Below are 18715 nucleotides of genomic sequence, written 5' to 3'. Positions count from 1 at the left end.
ATTTTACTTTCCTACTTTTGCAATTAATTACAAGGAATGACTAATAATAATTAGATACGAGCGAATGAAGAATTTGATATTATAATTTTATTCGTAAAAGTTATTTACGTAAAACAAATTATAATAAATAACTATATATGACTATAAACGTATTATAATAAAACAATAATAAATTTTGTTCGTAAAATATATAATTCGCTCATGTTTAATTATTAATCATTCTTGACGATTAATACAAAATTAGGATGGTTGGGCAAGCAGAATATCGCAAAAAAATTACGCAAGGAGGGGAATGAAGATTAAAAGATACATAATCGAAGAAAATAAATTAGCCTTTGTTAGCAACGAAATTTTAATAAAATTCGAAAACACGAATACAATGTTGCTTAAAAATGCATATCTTTTGAAACTCTTGTTACGATAAGAAATAGCCGGATGTTTTCCACGCGAAGGAGGCACATGAACAAGGATTACAAGTGGAAATATTTATTATAAATCAAAACTTACATTATTTAAATAACAGTACTTGCACCTGAGAGCTGCAATACCTTAAACAATTTATAGAATAAAGCGACTACTTCCGACAATAAGTGAAGACTAAAAACCTTATTCCTAATATTGTATCACATCTATTTCTCGACTATGAAGAAGTAGATCGATCGACGTTGATCTACGGTCCACGTAAAACTCGAGACAGAAGGTAAATTTTCTTAAGATAGAAATAAAACAGTGTTCCCTTCTATGCCAAAATAAAGCTTACTAAAATATCTAATAAATAATAAAATCGTAGATTTAAGCGATTAAAAATTACAGCTGTCTTTTACCGCTTACCAAAAGCTGAACATATATTACAAATGAATATCAAACAAGATTTAACAAAAAAATATTTAAAAAATCAAAATTATTTTCTCAAAATCTCACCTAATTTAACCAATAGTTAAACATTGACCTTCGTACACTTCGTACAAATAATTGCATCAAGTTTAACTAGAGGATAAAAATTAAGCCAAATATATAAATATATAGTGCCAGTTTCTGTATTAAATATATAGAAACAATTTTAATTCGATTGCACTTAGATTGCACTTAAAAGTACCGTTAAAACCCAGCTGGTGAATCGTAAAAAAAAATTGTGTCTTGAATACACTACATGCTAGTTAAAATACATAGAAGCGGGCAGAATTGTCTACGTTAAGAACGAATTGTGAAAAGGTGAAAAATAAAACCCAAAGCAGAATAAAAACTACTAATTCTAGGCCTTCAAGCTCTCAGGCGCATAATGTGACAGCGTATATCATTAAATGCATGTTTTTTTCCGGGATAATGAGAAGAGCACACATGAAAATCAAATGAAAAACGATGTACTACGAGAATGAAGTGAAATTAACGATAAATAGGAAATAATGATTATTTAAAAAAACGACTAAGAATCATCATCGATGAACGCAGGACTAAACACCGAGGTTGTATTCCGCAGTCTCGAATAAAAAAATGAAATCTCGCCTTGTCACCGGAAAATTGCATGAATTCGAAAAACGAAAAACCATCGTATCGTCGCTACGACTGTAAATGATTCCTATACACCAGATATTCGGAGTGTAATCCTGAATCTTTTGAACTAGGCCAGTCCAATGGAACTCACGTTATAAAGATCTTGCGATAAAGCAAATTTCTTTTTCTATTTCGAATGATTCTTCTTTTTTTCTTTTCTATAACTCTTTCTTAATTATTCAACATTTTTACACATGCGAAGAGAGTTTATAACAAGCAGATTTGAAAGTGTGTTTAACAAGCAAATAGCCACTGTGTAAAAGTTGCTCTTTTTCTTCAATTGGATACGTTACTGTGATACAACAAGTATTATAATAATATAGTAATAATTCATTACTATATGTGTATATAGATATATATATATATACCATCATTCGTTGTCATCATGCATTGATGAAAATATCTCATAATAGATTACATTCGCTACTTCCTTCCGTAATATTTCTATATAAGTATAATTATAGTTGCATTCCAAAGCAACTATAATTACTCTGTACAACATAGATTAATTATTAAATATTCGCGACAATGATTTCCATGCTTGTTAGTATAATTCTGTTCGCCGTGTGACTATAGAGTAAACTATAATCACCATTGCGACCGAATACATACAGTAATCAGTCATCGTAGCAACTGGTTTTGTAATGAAAGAGTTAAGCGATACATGTTGTGTGAAATCTGTAGGAAATGGCAACGCTAAACAAAAACGTGAGGTTCTTAACTCGAATAAAGCTTATATCTACCGTAAGGACTCGACTAATTCAAACGATCATCATTCTACGTCGTCGTGACTGCTCATCGATCAAAGGATATTTCAGACTCAGTTTTTAATTCACAGCCGGTTACAATATACGATTCTTGACTTTTGAAACCAATAACACGATGTTCAGGGCGATACGTAAATTTTGCTAAAAAGATATCCTCGTCCCAATAAAAATGGCTCCAAGTAAAAATAAGAACAATAAAATTTCCCGCGTTTCTTCCTCTTCGAAATAATTTAAATAATCACGATCTTATAATACAACATATCATATCGAACGCATAGAGAATAAATTAAATATCTGCGAATACGTAAGTACTTAAGTGTACAATTATAAATAGGATAGAGAAATCAAACGTCGCCAGTCAGATTGGCTCTTTCCTCTATACTGTTTACACGTTAGCATCTGCATAACTGAACTCTGAGACAGAAACGAAAGGGAAAGCGCGGTTCTCCCCCTTCTATCTTCTTACAATCATTAATATGACGATGAATATACTCGCATTATTCTAACGTGCACGGTGTATGTGTGTCTCTGTGTGTGTAAGAATACATTCAATAATGCTAAGCGACATACAAATGTTCCCCCTATGTTTAAATGTGACTGCACTTTTTCTTCGGATTTTATCCGAGCGTCGATCGAAAAAAGCTAGAGCTCGTGGAATGATTACACGTTGTCATGTTACTTCGAATATGATAATAGTAATTAACGAAAGGGATATGTATACGGGTGTACGGCCTGATTAGATGCATGTAGATGCAAGTATGGACGTATAGTGTCTAGGAGAAGAAAACTGTCCGTCGCTTTTTCTGTACAATACGAGAAAAGAATTGAATACATCGCGGTATTTATTTCTTTCCGTTAGGTCAATGTAAGTTTGTAGCAACGAATCTCTTCTGTTATTCGAGTGAAAAGACATTGAACGCAAAGAAATATGATTAACTTGAATTCGAATTTTGATTCAGATGCACGTTCAAAGCAAGATAGACCAATTCGCCTTGCAGACATTGTGTTTCTTTCCTTTCCTTTTTCTATTCCAAAACGATCAGTCGCTAGCACAAAGCCATAATAATTCGTCCCGTGTGTCGAGCACGAACAGCAACATGAAGTACTTCTTTTTTTACGGTGCGTCTGATTGATCGAGAAAAGCAGCTGGAATGTGCTGTTATACGTTAAACGATTCAGATAGAATGGACATCAGTCAATGTTTCAACTAAACAATGCAGAGCCCTTTTATCATCCTGGCGTTATCGTTTCGCGTATAGCTCTCTTATGTGGTATCCCTTTACTGCGCACGAACGTAATACTTCCGTTCCTGAAACAAAAGAGGACGACGGTTTTCTAAAGAAATCAGTTAAAAAAAAAATCCCAAGGATCTCGTGCCTTCAAAATGCAACTTATTTCCTTCTGACAATGGAATCTAGAAGGCTAAATGTTAAAAAATTTCGGAAACTTTCGACTGGTGGCTACTGATTCAAAATAAAGTGAAAGAATTTCGAAAAAAAAAAAAAGAAAACATGAAAAATAATAAAAATTTTCTACCAAAGACACAAGATCTGTATGAAACTCTGACAAAATCGTTACAGAAGCTGGAAAAAGAAATAATATTAATTCGTATGTACCATGACAAGCCAAAACTCGATATCAAGTATCAACATGACATTTACAATAATTAATTACTGCTCGTACAAGGGGTGGTTTCGAGTATATACACAAGCCAAATGTTACATTTTCCCATGCTAGCTACAGGTTTTACATAAAAGGAGCAGTAATTAATCGCCACGACACAGAATGATGATTCTCGATCGTGATCTTGTTACGATTAAAAACAAAAGATAGTCTGCACTGTGGCAATGTCTATAAAAAAAAAAAACAAAGGAACAGAGGTGAGTCGAAAACGATGGTATGCGTGGTGGTCGATAATGACACAAAAAAAATTAATAACGATAAAAAGACTTGTCTGTGCATCGACACGAAACATCAGGGATAGAAAATAAAAAAAATAAACAAAAAAAAAAAAAATTAAAAATTGTTCTACAAAATCTACAAATACGCACCTGCTACAGAAACCCGGTCTAGTTTCGCCCCGGTATTTTGCTGTCCAGACGAAATCGTACTCCAGAGTGACATCCTTTTATCTAAGTCCCGGCCCGCAGAGTACTCAAATCAAAGCGAAACAAAACGACAACGCAAATATCGAAAAAACGACTGATAACAATGATGGTTAAGAAACACAAATGGCGTGCGAGGAGAATTAATAATGCAAACCTGTTACATACGCATTCTTGGTTTCATACAAAGGTTCCTACATGATTTGGTTATATGACAAATAAAGAAAAAGGAACACAGACACAGAATATGATAAGGATATACCCCATGATACACGACAATCCCATGTATAGTCGAGTAACAACCATGTTCAGTTAAAAAATAATTTATTCGCTCGCTCGTTAAAGTCTCAAGGCACTACTTATATTAAATAATCCAGCTTTCGTAATAATTAATCACGAGTTCAGAAACATTGTACCATATGGTCGAATAATAATAGGATATCTTTATTCGTTTATCCTTCTTTCCCTTTTGAATAGAAAGTTCGAAGTCTAGAAATGTAGTTGGAGATTAATTTAAAAAACAGTGACGGATGATACAAGGTGCCCCGAACGAGAATAAGAAACGCAGGCTCTTGAGATCTTCTTTTTAAAATATAGTCGTCATTTGTTACATAAATGAGGATAGTTTGAAAATAATAACATACGTATATACGTAAATATGTAGCGTATACAACGAATACTTTCCGAAGAAGAAAAATATTAAAACACTTATGGGGAAACTTCGAGACACCTCACATCGTGTTAAAACTATAGGATACAGTCAAGTGTAATCCTAAGCAAGATGAAGAATTCCTCTTCGTTATATAATAAAACGAGAAAAATATAAAATTCGTGTTAATTATAATAAGTGAAAAATGAATGTAAACTATTGACACGAGTCGTCTGAGGCTTGAAGAAGACTGTTTTCTGGTATTAAAAATTAAGAACAGAGTAGGTATACGAGAATATCGCAAGAACAACCTGTTACAAAAAATAATTCTTCGCACGTTGAACTGCAAATCGTTAGATTGATTATTATTAATTTTCTCTACACATTGATCATCGTGAAATCGTCACCTTTGCAAATCTATACTGAACTATATAGTTAAGCAAAAGCCGCTGCTAGAATTGACTACTTGTAATCCGTGTGCGTAGTTTCACGGTGTTCTGGCTTACATGATAAAATAGCTCGAACATAAAACAATGTTACTTTTCTTATTATCCTATCTCAGCCAAGACTAACACGTGAAACGGCCGATTCGTGTAGTTTCACTATGGAAATAATTGTCTCTGGAAGCTTATTGATTTATTCTAATTGCTTTCTATACGATTGTGTATGATACAAGCGTAAAAAGTTTAAAACAGTTAATAATAATAATTATAGATAAATAATGCGATGTGATAAAAATAAAATGCTTTGTAGAAAAGCACCTATCCATCGAACTTCAATTGATTCGCTTGTCTTTAAAAAATACGGAATACAAATATCTTCGATATTTTTGTTTAAAAGGCAGAATACGACGAAAAAACACACAGAGAAATTAACGTGAAGTGAAAGGGCATCGTTATCACAGCTTACAAGTGGAAGTAATTTATAAAAGACTGTATACTTTTTCTACGCGATACTTTCCCAGATAAGAAAAGAGTTACAAATGGAAATAGCATCGAAGGATTATAGAAATACTCGTATAGTAAATGTAATAAAAGAATGTGCAGTTATGATGTGCTGTCGTCATTGTCAATTGGGGATATCTGGCTGCGAGAAAAAACAGTATATCAAATGCCCAAAAAATTGCCAAAGGCCCATACCTACGTCCAAACTACTATAAATTCCTATAAATGCTTGCATTTAAGAGGAATCGTTTAAGATAGTTCCCAAAAGATCGCAAATTCCTCAGCGTATTTGGATTACACTATCGTGGAATTTAAAAACGAATACCTAAATATAGCTTCTCCCAAACAATCGTACGCTTTCTTTAAATAATTCTTTCTCGTTCTAGAAGTATAGACTTTTCGATGCGGTATACACCGAAAATCACCATGCGACTGGGCATAAATCGAACGACAGGCAATACTACAGACGAAGAATATCCTACGTGGAAGAGTGAATCCCGAAAGCTTGGAAGATCTTGTTTTTAAAACCGGGTTTGTTAGGACTAGCGTCGTTGTGGCCAGACTGTCCTTCATGTAGCGCCCTTTGTACCAGCGGCAGCGAGCCCTGTGATTGTGTGTTGTGTCGCCAATTCATCAGAACGGGCCGGATAACGAAAAAAGAACAAAAAGAAAGAAGAAAAGGATAGTAGACGACTAATCGTGTGCTACAACATGCAGTGCAACTAAAATATTTCTTTCTTGTATCCGACACAACTTACCTCGTCGTGTTGCTCGTGTTCGCTGTTGGCTAAACTGGATCGCGAACCGCGTCTCGTCGACCCTTTTTCTTCCCCTAAAATTTGCGCGACTTTCCCTTGCTTTACGAACTCCAATGTCTGCTTCAAATTAAACGAAAAAACTTAAGTAACAAATGCCTGCAATTTTTTTTAGTCGAAGTAATTGTAATACTTTTAACTTTAACGATCTATCTTCTATAAAATTTAATCACTTTAATACCGTATATTAGAGAGAAATTATATTCGTCTAATTCATTTTCACACCGCGAAAATTTTGTTTATATTTTATATTTTTCTATTCTTTCAATCTCTTTTACTGTACTATTCGAGTATTATTACAATAAAAGTAAAAATATCTACGCTCGGTTCAGATTTTATATCCAAGCAATTATTGAACTTACCTCTTTTCGTGACCTAAGGGCGCAATCTTCTAGAGTTTCCGCCGCTTCGTATTTTCCTTGTCTTCGATATAACGCACCAAGATTCTTTAGAGTAGTCGTAACTGTAGGTGAGTCCACTTTAGCAGCTTTGTGCCAACCTCCATATTCTCCATATGGAGCATTCTCCTTATTTCTATGTTTATTCTCCTCTCTTTCTTCAGCAACCTGAAGTAGAAACGTTTTCCATAATGTCACAGACACTTATATCCTAAATATCATTCTTAAAACCACCGAAGGCATTCTTACCTGCCAGATTGGTTTGTTATCACCAGCAATAGCACCAAACTCTTTCTCGTGTGCTCTGGTCAATACTTGTTTGTACAAAACTTCCGCATCCTTGTACTTTCCTTGTTTCAAGTAACACGATGCCAAATTATTTTTCGTCTTCGCGACATTAGGATCGTCCGGTCCAAGTTTGCCTTCGTAGATCTCCAGCGCTCGCAAGTAATAGCGCTCCACTTCTTCGTATTTACCCTGATTCTGGCAAAGCAAGGCAAGGTTATTCAGCTGCTTCGCGACATCAGGATGGTCACGACCGAGAACCTTTTCTCGGATATCGAGAGCACGTTTGCACAACGGCTCAGCCTCCTTGTATTTGCCTCGTTTTCCATATAAAACGGCCAAGTTGTTCAACGTGGCAGCGACTGCAGGGTGATTTTCACCGAGCGTCTTTTCACGAATAGCCAAAGCATCGTTCAATAAGTTCGCTGCTTCTTTATATTTATTTTGATCCCTATATACTAAAGCAAGGATATTCAACATCGTAGCGACGTCAGGATGATCGTGACCAGAAGTCTTTTCCAGATCTTCCAGCGCCTGTTTACAGAGAGGAACGGCCACCTCGTAACGGCCTTGGCTGGCGTACTGTATAACCAAATTGTGCAGTGTACGCAAGCGCGCGGGTATCTCGTATCCAGCGTTCACTTGTTGTGCAAATTGCGAAGGCGGTGTCGGTAATATCGCTGCAATAAAAATGGCGAACATTGCAAAAAGTAGTCCTTATCGGTAGCTTAAGCCTGTGCGAATACGAAACCTTACTAAAGTGTTTGTAAACAGTAACACAACTTGAAACGAAGCTACCTCGTATTCTTACTCTTATACATTGGACGAAGTATCTTCGAATCTAATGGAGAAAATTACAAAATAATTTCAGTAAAATCCCTTTGTGTTATTCACACAGACTTAAGAGAAAATTGGAGCACCTAAAAAAGATGCTTGATAAAAAAGAGAGAGAAAGCGAACGTACACTTACTATTTCGGTCGTCCGCATCATCATCGGGGAATAGATCAACCACAGGATCATCTGGTGGCCGGTCTTTTGCATTTTCATCATCCGCAGAAGGATCAGGATCATACTGCTTCATGCTTTCCATGAAATCTAGGTGTTTCTTCTGTTCTTCCAATTGGACTAGCTAGTAAAATAAGAAATATTTTAGTCTCTTAAACTACATATTTCTCTATATGTAATATCTTTGTATATATAATCTATATACATAACATAAGCTCGAATAATTCCCGCAATATAATCGCAGCAATTCGATGCAGGATAGCGTCAAAAGATCTACCATTTCTATCAGTATATTATATATGTCGGAAAAACGTCAGGAATAGGGTTATGGACGATTGATAAATCTTCGGGGAAATTGGCCATGATATCACAAGGGTACGGTCTGTTAACACGAGAATGAACACTACCGACGCGAAAATCAACAACGGTGGCTGGGCACTTGCGATGCTAGTGACGTTAGTCTTAGGCTCGATAACGAATCCACGGTCAACGGAATGATAGATATACTTACTCTAACTCAAACGTGTACTACTCACTGATCGTAAGGCGCTACTTCCTTCGTCGACCAGATCTCAAGAAAGAATGAATTCTCGTCCCGAGGATGCCACCGAGGAAATCTATGATGGGGTGTGTCTAAGGACACGAGATCCTCTCGACATCGCTCTCAATTGGTCAATTTTGGACAAAAGCTGCCTGTCCGTTTGGAAAATCTTAATTACCGGAAAAACCCAGGTTTTAAAGAGGGTCCCCAGGCTAACTGTACTCGTGTTGTGTAAGTGACTCAACCTCTGATATTCATTGTCCGAAGGACCCGTTGGAATGTTTTACTGTTAGGTACCTATAGAGGTATTTCTCCTAATGAGGGTCATACTATCGCTCTATACCTCTGTTAGACAAAGCGCCCGTCCCGTTGACCGCGGCTAATGGTCGTCTTGAGCCCAAGCTTATTATCACAAATCGCATACAAGTACAATTGGGCAGGATGACGGCAAATTGTTTAGTTACAACTTTACGGATTTTCCTAAAGTTCCAAAGGGAAGGCTCCGGTGTCCTTTCCTCTCCGACATATATATTTACATATACATATGTTCAACTCTTCGTTGATGTCATCTTTATGGAATTTCTTACGATAAGACGAGTTAAGGAGAAGAATAAACTTGTGCAATTTTAGATCTCCAGATGTAGTTCCGCAATTACGCGTAATCGATAGCCTAGCTTCGACACCTGGTTCTCATTCTTATCATCTACTTTACATTTGACTACTTACTGCTTGCTGACTGGCTTGCAATTTTTGTTGCGTTCCAGCCAATTCATCCCTTAACCAGGCGTTCTCTTGGCACAACCTTCTCACTTGCGTTCTAAGCTTTTGTTTCTCAGCCTCTACCATTTGTAAATGATTTGCAAGTGCCATCATGACCTGTGCTTCACCAAGGCCCAACTCTATCATCTCAATGTTCTTCGATAGCAAGCTAGCTTTGTCTCTCGCGACTGGCGCATCCTGGGTCTGTAGGGCTTGTAGAAGTCCCCCGTGTTCAACACGAAGGGCTTCCAAACCCTGGGATACAATTCTGGCACCAGCCATAATTTCTTCCTGCGTCATGGCCGTCATTCTACCAATATTTTCTATTTTTTTGCTAAAAATTGAAAAAGTAGAATTAACGAAAACTCAGCTGAAAAGGGAACATTAAAATTCCACGCAATGACTTAAATTTAAAGTTCAATATAACGAGTTTATTTTAAACATTAATTAAATTCGCGTTAGAGTATCGTTTTTAATTAATGTAGTAGAACCAATCCTTAATTCTTTACAGATATTTTAGAAATTTCCAAACGACACATTTTGAAATCATTTTCTGTAATTCTTTTTATAAAGTATATAGATAGAGGCTTGTTTTCATATATCGTTGCTTCTAATTTCTCTTTGTTCCTAAACAAATTTTGTTTTCGTTATCGGTTCCAGTATTAAAAATGTTATATAACGAAATGTAGAATCTTTTCTACAATTTGTGTTAGCATCAACGTAAACATCATAAAATACATTTATTACAATGATAAATACGCAATGATAACAAGACTCTATTTTGCATAGACCTCTGGTTCTCGCAACCAAGGCAGAAAGCATAAAGAAAAAGGTAAAACAGAAGTAAGCGGTATTTGGAACGACTTGCTTTACGCGCCAATAATTAACCGCAATCAAAAATAGGCATCGTGAAGTATTTCAGTCCAGGCAAGCAGAACGTATCCGGCATTGGTACGTACAGAGAATGTTTTCGGATTTAAGCTGGTAGAACGGTTTTATTTTAAAATAAAATAAATATACAATCTCAGTGATTCAATCGCCGATCATGACGACTTAAAACATTTTTCGAAATACTCGAACGTCGATTACTCTAAAATTAATTCGAATAAAAACTTACCCCATGTCAGGGCCACGTTAAATCCACAGAAATCAATGGTTTAATATATACGCGCAGGCGCAATTGCCGCGGCGCTTCTTCTATGCGACACCAATGTACCGAGTAAAAGTGAATTACCAAGAAGAGAGAATTATCAAAAACTCTTACGCATTACACATACGATTATTATTAACGGGAGGAATATTCGCGCGAAGAATCAAGTAACGACACGACGACAGGTTAAAATTAATTGCAGACTGGCAAAATTTTCGATAGAAAACTCACCCCATGTCACGACCGCGTTATAACACAAGCGAAATCAATGGCTCGGTAGTTCTGCGCAAACGCAACAACCATGGCGTGCTCTTTTAATGCGACAGAATATATATAGGTATATAGAGAAAGATGGTGAAATTTCACGAGGGAAGAGTAGAATTCGAAACGCCGTTGCCAATCGATAAAAACAAATCGGAAGAAATACGTGTTAGCGAAAAAACATAAAGAAATGATTGACGTGGTCGCGGCCGGATCAGGATTTCAGGGTTCTGCGCTTGTAAACCTTGACCTCGTGCAATCGTCCTTCCAAACAAGCCTTGACCTCACCATACCAAATGAAACACTGTATCGTTTAACAAATGTACTTGAGTAACACTATTTCGCACTTTCGACATTGATAACTACTTCCGATCAATTGATTTGTCCAAGGACTTATAACGTAGAAGGGTAATAACATTCTTAGTTACCAGCATGATAATCGTTGTGAATCGACTTTCCAGCATAAGCGAGCAGGAAGCGTGGTGAGGAAAGCACGAAAGTCTCGGGTCGATACATTGATTTTTTACGAAACCTGCATTATAGGATATCAACAGGGAAAGTGAATGTCGCAGCTAATATGTACACAATAGAACCAGTGACACATCGAATCACTCAAAATAAAAACTGATCGACTCGATTTTTTGAAAATTTCTTAATTTTAATATTAGAATACATAGTTAACGTTTAATTCTTTGGAAACGGCGAAATTGATCAGTTTGATTCCTATTAGCTCACATGACAAAATTTTTCATGTCACTTTTTCCTTCATCGACATATTGCGACATCTGAACGCGCTTCAGTTTACGATGGAAATTATTTTCAGTGGTTCGCGCATGCAGTCGCAAAGATTTCCTCGACGGCGTGTATTCGATCGTATTGCTTGAAAAACTGAGCAAAAAAGACGTACGTGAAGTTTCTAATGAAAGTGTGCGGCAATTAGAGCTTGGTATGTTTACGTAAAAACGTAGCGACTTAGATATAACTGACCATAAGCCTGGTGTTAATAGGAAAAGAAAATGGAAAAAATAATAGAAAAAGTACAGATAACGATCAAAATGGATTCAAATGGTATAAGGATTCGTAAGTAGGGGAACTACTCACATTCTATAAGCGTTCAGCGTTTTTGACATATCTGTTCTACCCATCGGTAATGTTGGACTCTGTTGGACCTACCTAATCCGTATACAAAAAAAATTTAACTTTCTACTATATCGATCTGTCTGTCGTTTCTTCGCGGACAATCGCGACTGTATTGTCACTCTCAGTCAATCGAATCTGTTGTAAAAAAGTCATTTATCTCGTTTTTCAATCGTATAAAAATAGAATCTGTACAATATACATATATATATACACTACAATGTGTCCCGCAATGTGATTTCTAAAGGGGGGCACCCTCGCGGAATCGCGTTTAATTCTTTACTGAGGACTAACGTTTGGCTTCGCACCCTCTTGCATGAGAGACCGACACATCCGGGGGCAGAGGGGGATGGAAAGATTGCGCATGCGTTCAAAATTCAGGGGTGTTCCTACAACTGCACGAAGAACGTGCATGGACACCGGTATGTCCACGCCAGGTATGCATAGCAAAATGAATGATGTCTTTCTACATTAAGAAGAGCTTCGTGCTTAGCGTCGTTACGACCACATACGCAAATAAACGTCAGTCGGTCAGTAGGAATAACCGGAGGGTGCGTAAGGGTACGATGAATGAAGCTTCTAAGAGAGGGTGCTACGCGTGCATGATACTTAACATTTCACGGGGACGCGTATCCGCGTCCACCTTTTATCATTCCTCCCGTCTGAACACTTTACGAAACAGGATACACAGTAAGAGTCTTATATCATGTCGTTACTGATTTTATAACGGCGACTTAGAGCTTAGAAGAGTTAGAAAGAGACTTAGACCTTAGAAAAAGTTTTCACATGTTATGTACATGAAAGCGAATTTTAAGAGATTCTCTTTATGGTGTTGCTTGTTTTGATGCACTTTTTCAAAATATTGCAATCAACAAGACCTTGATGTGAATGTTATAAAATATGCATGAGATCATCTAATACGAATCAGTGAAGAAAAGGAATTCAGAAACGTGAATCAGTTTCATGAAACAACTAATTTCTAATAGAATTATAGCAAAAACATATTCAACAATTTTTCGACACAATTTCTAAAAATGCTGTTGTTATTAAAATAAGATTTCGTAAAATATTATTTTTTATTAGCGTATTTAATTACATTTATTTTTTATATAGTTTACTCTAAATTAATATTTTTTGGCAATTACAATTCCCAAATACACTAGAATTAAAATAACCATTATTCAAAAAATACAATTAAAATATCTATCTATCTCTGAGATTAAAAAATTTCCGTTTGATTGATAATCTTGAACTTTTGCACAATTGAGAAAAGCGCACGATTAATAAGTAACTATCGAGTTTTAATTAGTTTTTTCTCTTCGCGGCTTTCTTTCGTAATTAATAGTGTTAAAGTGATGTACAGACATAAAAGCGTATCGTATTAATGAGAAGAGCTGGTAGATACATATCATGTAAACAAATGCCGATGCGGAGCAACGGCGGTAATTATTGGTGAACCAATTAATTTTGTCTGAAGTTTGCGGAATGTTTTAAGTCTCCGCAGAGCCGGTAAGAAGCACACATAGAACGCCAGTTTTCGCAATCTTTCTCACTTCAAGGGGAATAGAGACGAGGTAGCTGATGACTCATAGCATGACGACAGAACATTACAAGTGCTGTACCATGTGCGCGCCCGTTCGTAGAGAAGTGTATTACATACAACCGTATCTACCCAACACATAAAATTGCTTTCACGAATTTAATTCGACGAACCTGCTTATGAGAATGTGGTGGCGTGATTGACCATACAGTGCTTCAAAACCTTCCTCGTTTATCGTCGGACCAACGATTTATTCACGCTCATTTCATGTTAGAAATTTTATCTTTTATAAAAACATATCGATGCAAATATGAAGGCATATTATCGGAAATAAGATAAAAGAGAATGCTTCAAAAAGTTAATATTGTCACAATTGGTGAGTTGACCTTTGGGAATATCTTACGAGTTAAAGGTATATATGTATATTGTATATGTATATTGTATATGTATTACAAATCGATAAGAGGATTGAGAAGAGCACGTGCGTGAGCATTTGACGTAAAATGAGGTAAACAATACGTATATATACTATAGGTTTAATACAATTATCTTACATGGCAAAGCGCCATTTTTATCTTAAAAACTTTACCCTAGAAAAATATGAAATGTAATAACTTTTAAATAAAAATTTAAAATTGTCTAAAAAATGTTGCATATGTTAGTAGTAACCCAGTTCCATTTCACATTTACTGATACATATGTAGTTAGAAATCTATAACTTGATAAGTAAAATTTTGCATCGTATTTTCGAAAGTACAGTAGAAAGAGGTCAGTGACAGTACAGGTAGGATAATGAAATTTTCAACTACAAATGGTCGTCACAACGTGAAACAATCGAAGATCTATATTTGTAAAGAGTAACGGCTGAATCGCTGATTGAAATTCATATCATATAACAATTGCATACTCGTTTCAAGCTTCGTGCATATATAACCAATTGTGGTGACAATTTATAGAAGACGTTAAAAACTCCATTATACGAGTTCCTGAAATATCTGAATAAATAATAGAACCACTCCTTTGAATTGTTCTATAGTTTTCTAATTTCTTAGAGGTTAGGAATTCGGGCTGCATAATACGATAGTCAATTGAACACCTGTGCTAGTTTCTTTACCTTTAGATGTTCAATAACTGCACATAGAATAGATAAAAAGCTCACGGAAGAATATTTACAAACAAAAAAGATAAATCAATTAAAAAAAAAATAGATTGATATACTGTTAATCCTATCTCCACTTATCCGGTATTCTACGATTAATCTTTGCTTATCTACATACATTCATTTATGTAACGATACGCATAGAATACATAACAGAACCGAATGATACATGACACCGAATCATTTTTCTTAACGCAACAACTTTGACTCCTTTTAACGAATTAGTGAAAATCCAATGAAACGCGCTCCTTTCTAAGTGTACCAGAATAGGGATAATTATCATTACAATCATCGTCATGGTCACTGGTTTTCTGTCATGGTTCCGCAGAATCTTACGGAAACAAATTAACATCATTTGCTTCCGGTTGTAACCGCCTATCGAAGGCGTGGCAATTTAAAACCGAGGAGTCTGATTATATTCATATGACCAGAAACGCAAAAGATATTCGGAAATTTGATGGTGAACGAAAGCTTACCCTTGTGAACGGTCCACGCAGGAATTCTCCCCTGTTCAGTGTATCATCCCCCTTTTTTAATAAAGGGCAGGATGCCTCGATGCGACGAACCTTTAAAAGAATTTTTTTACGTTGAACGCGTAGATTCTTATAGATTTAGCTCATACAATATTTTACAATCGGTGCAACGACGATGTATAATGATTCACGGCGACGATAATGTTGAAAAAAGTGGATTCCACTCACCGATTTCGGTCGCGGATTCACTGTGAAACGATGCTCACGATACGAAGGAATAGTTGATTGAACTCTCGTTTAGAAATCGTCTCCACCGGCAAGAAGGAACACGAGAAAAGAGGCACTAAACTTTATTTCTGCACGTTTGATGACAGACTAAGATGGCGTGGACCAAGTATAAGTTAATAAAAGTACAATAACCACATATTTTACAGTCCGAATGTTGAATAAACAGCCATTAAGCGTAGTCTACACTTTGATAATAATGTAGACTACCGTCAAATCCCGTACAAATATAAAATGCGTTCCTTAGAACGAATAAATTGACGACAAAATATCCAGAATGTACGTCGACAGTCGGTCAATTATAAAAACGCGATTGAAGCGACTCTGTTCGATCGCAGCGCCAGTTACTGGAATTTTCTGAAATTCGTCGGTTTCTATGAAGCGACATCGTAATGTAAAATTGGTTTCTTTTTACATACCGTACCATTAATTCGTTCGTTGTAAACGATTTAGATATAATATAGCTCATCTAGTAGGAATTGACGTTTCGCTCAATAGAATATGCAATTTTTTGGCGTGAATTATTAACAATTTAGCTACGATAAAGAACAGAGATATAGATGCAAGTAATGATGACTAACTAGGCCATCATTCATTATACCTATTTTTACTTCATTGCTTATTCATACTATATACATACATATGCTTTTCAAATGGAGGAAATGCTTTGGAAATAAGAAAGAACTTGATATATTGCGGTAAACCATATTTATTTGAATAATTATTATTTGAATAGTAAATAGATACAATAGAGAACGTTTTTAGCAGGCCAACTTCCCAATAACGGCAGAGAACTATCAATATTTTTTTTTCTTCTAAAAGAGATGCATATCAATGTATGGAAGCATCGTTCGTTTTCATTTCTTTTTAAAACCTCTCAATAATTAAGAATAATGATATAGATTAATTCGTAATCGCCTTATTAAAAACAATTAAAAGTATTACCGTACAGATAAATATTGCTAACTTGAGAACAGTTAAAATTTCTCATACATGTAATGGCATTTATAATCACTCCTTGGCCTAAAATAACAAAATGCTATATTATAATAAGAGATTGCATTGCGACTCTTTGTATCGTGTGAGAAATGATCGTTTATCGGACATATATTTTTCTGTCGTTTTTTGTCTATTTTTTATGTCCGACATCTGAGCATCTTGTCGTTTTTTTTTTAAATGGCATCAATATCAAAATCATCCTCATCATCCGAGTCTTCATTGACTACAGCAGGCTTCTGTATAGGCGGTGACTGTTGTGGTTTTAGCGACTGTTTGGCTCTATCGTCATATTCAATCTATAACAGAAACAAATATATAGATTATATGTATAATTTGGAATTGTATAGAAATATAAGTTATTTACAAAACAAACATTTACCTCTAAATCGTCGTCTTCTTCTTCTGGTTCAGAATCTTCTTCTTCTGCTTCTTGTAACCAGGTTAAAAACGGTGCAGCTTTATCGTGAATTTCTTGGGATAAATCTTTTGATACATATTTTTTAGTCACCTTGTTCGACCATTCGAACAAAGCTTTTTCTTCCAAAATATCAGCATCGTAAAAGAGCTAAAACAATAAACAAAGTCTATCAATTAAAACATATACTCATAACAATTACAGAAGAATTCATATCAGCAATTTGTCTTACCTTCAGAATGCCAGGTACCTTCGGCATCAAAGCATCTTTATGGAGGGCTATCACTTGTTCGATTCCTCTAATTAGATATTTTTGTGCCTTGATATCATCGTGGGTAAAACGAAGGAGAAGTACTCGATACTTTTTGGCTTGAGCAGCAATATTCTGATCGAAGAGTAATTCCGCCAAAATCAATGGTGCTTTTGTCTTGATCTCTAGACGTTCAGCCTCTGCAATCAGCTCTTTATGGTTATCCAATTGTCCAGCATCGCGACGACATTTAACTAATTTATAAAACATATCCATCCTTTCTTTTTCAGTCTTATCGAGATCATCGCTAATAGTCATTCCCTTTGCCCCATCTGTTAAATCCTGCAAACGGGCTCTAACTGCTTCCTCCGACACGTCGACTGCCCAATTATCGTCATCTCCATTCTCGTCCGCCATCTTTTCAGGAGCCTCGACCACGATGTCGGTGGTGCTGGTATCGTTCTCCGGAGAACCAGATCGATCACCATTAGCAGTAGCAGTGGTTGTAGTGGTAGTTGTTTCACCATTCGCACGTTTCGAACGTTTACCGCGTTTACCCTCAGTTAAAGAGCTGCCTTGAACAGCAGGATTCAAGCTCGGTGGATTTTTCAAGATATAGGTGTTCAATTTATGATTACTTTCTAATAGTCCGTGATAGCCGCATGCTTTACATCCTTGCGAAATGGTTCCTTTCTTCGAGCTGACCATCAACTCTGTCTCGGGATTATCGCAAGCCGGGCATAATACATATTTGCGGATGAATCCATCCAACAGATCTTGTAATTTCGAAGCATCGTGCGATCCATTTACAATGAATCTTTCGTTTTTGAAATCGAATTGGGTCTGCGCTCCAAGCTCACAGCCGAAATATTTGGTAGGATAGGTAGCAGGTCTCCCAATGGCTTTGGCGACATCGACCATATTCACGATTACTGTCTTGATACCATTTCCCTTGCCCTCCACTTTGGCTTGGATCCGTGGCATTTTATAGCGGTAAAACGCATCGCTGACATTACGGTTTACATTGACACTCCCCATGGTGATTGATGATGTTTCCGTCTCTTGCTCCTTGCTAAATTAATGTCCCTTCCGAGCGACAACAGCAATTTCTGACGAGACGTCGTTGTGAAAACGAGCTGTCGGCAAGTGGTGACGCGAGTGTCAGACTGTTGAAAGCTACCAAGCTTCGTTCGGTCGGTGACTCTTGTTCTCTCTGGATCTCCTGG

General features: G+C 36.3%; 2 protein-coding genes across 9 annotated transcripts; both read right to left on the bottom strand.

The window, feature by feature from the left end:
* Positions 1-328: 328 nt before the first annotated feature.
* On the bottom strand, positions 329-16145 carry LOC100746595 (kinesin light chain). 8 transcript variants are annotated; one of them, XM_012385091.3, is made up of 9 exons: positions 15769-16145; positions 15544-15633; positions 9788-10154; positions 8479-8644; positions 7479-8194; positions 7194-7397; positions 6775-6894; positions 4370-6620; positions 335-3627 (listed from the first exon to the last, which is right to left on the bottom strand). In XM_012385091.3, exons 3-8 carry the CDS (start codon positions 10127-10129, stop codon positions 6495-6497), a joined length of 1674 nt encoding a protein of 557 aa, XP_012240514.1. In that variant the 5' UTR covers positions 10130-10154; positions 15544-15633; positions 15769-16145; the 3' UTR covers positions 335-3627; positions 4370-6494. The 8 variants fall into 8 exon arrangements, with proteins under 8 accessions (XP_024223139.1, XP_012240615.1, XP_012240514.1 ...); XM_012385036.3 differs by lacking the exons at positions 15544-15633; positions 15769-16145 and adding exons at positions 10938-11017; positions 12333-12350; XM_012384871.3 differs by lacking the exons at positions 15544-15633; positions 15769-16145 and adding an exon at positions 12333-12649 and having other exon boundaries at positions 6775-6891.
* A 372-nt stretch (positions 16146-16517) lies between these two features.
* LOC117151100 (eukaryotic translation initiation factor 5-like) lies at positions 16518-18621 on the bottom strand. Its single transcript, XM_033321890.1, has 3 exons — positions 17472-18621; positions 17204-17389; positions 16518-17120 (listed from the first exon to the last, which is right to left on the bottom strand). Exons 1-3 carry the CDS (start codon positions 18525-18527, stop codon positions 16998-17000), a joined length of 1365 nt encoding a protein of 454 aa, XP_033177781.1. The 5' UTR covers positions 18528-18621; the 3' UTR covers positions 16518-16997.
* Between the last annotated feature and the right edge of the window lie 94 nt (positions 18622-18715).

The sequence above is a fragment of the Bombus impatiens genome, unplaced genomic scaffold, assembly GCF_000188095.3.
Source record: "Bombus impatiens unplaced genomic scaffold, BIMP_2.2 scf_0010, whole genome shotgun sequence".
NCBI classification, from domain to species: domain Eukaryota; kingdom Metazoa; phylum Arthropoda; class Insecta; order Hymenoptera; family Apidae; genus Bombus; species Bombus impatiens.
Note: the sequence above shows the minus strand (reverse complement) of the source record. Positions and strands in the feature narration are given on the sequence as shown.

Coding starts and splice junctions, on each gene's coding strand:
- LOC100746595 (XM_024367181.2), bottom strand. CDS start 12,376: ATGGGTAGAACAGATATGTCAAAAACGCTGAACGCTTATAGAAT. Junction 10,155..12,332: donor ACGCTGAACGCTTATAGAAT/GTGAGTAGTTCC, acceptor TTCAATTTTTAG/CAAAAAAATAGAAAATATTG. Junction 7,398..7,478: donor ATAACAAACCAATCTGGCAG/GTAAGAATGCCT, acceptor TTTCTACTTCAG/GTTGCTGAAGAAAGAGAGGA.
- LOC117151100 (XM_033321890.1), bottom strand. CDS start 18,527: ATGGGGAGTGTCAATGTAAACCGTAATGTCAGCGATGCGTTTTACCGC. Junction 17,390..17,471: donor AGGTACCTGGCATTCTGAAG/GTAAGACAAATT, acceptor TTATTGTTTTAG/CTCTTTTACGATGCTGATAT. Junction 17,121..17,203: donor AAGAAGACGACGATTTAGAG/GTAAATGTTTGT, acceptor TTTCTGTTATAG/ATTGAATATGACGATAGAGC.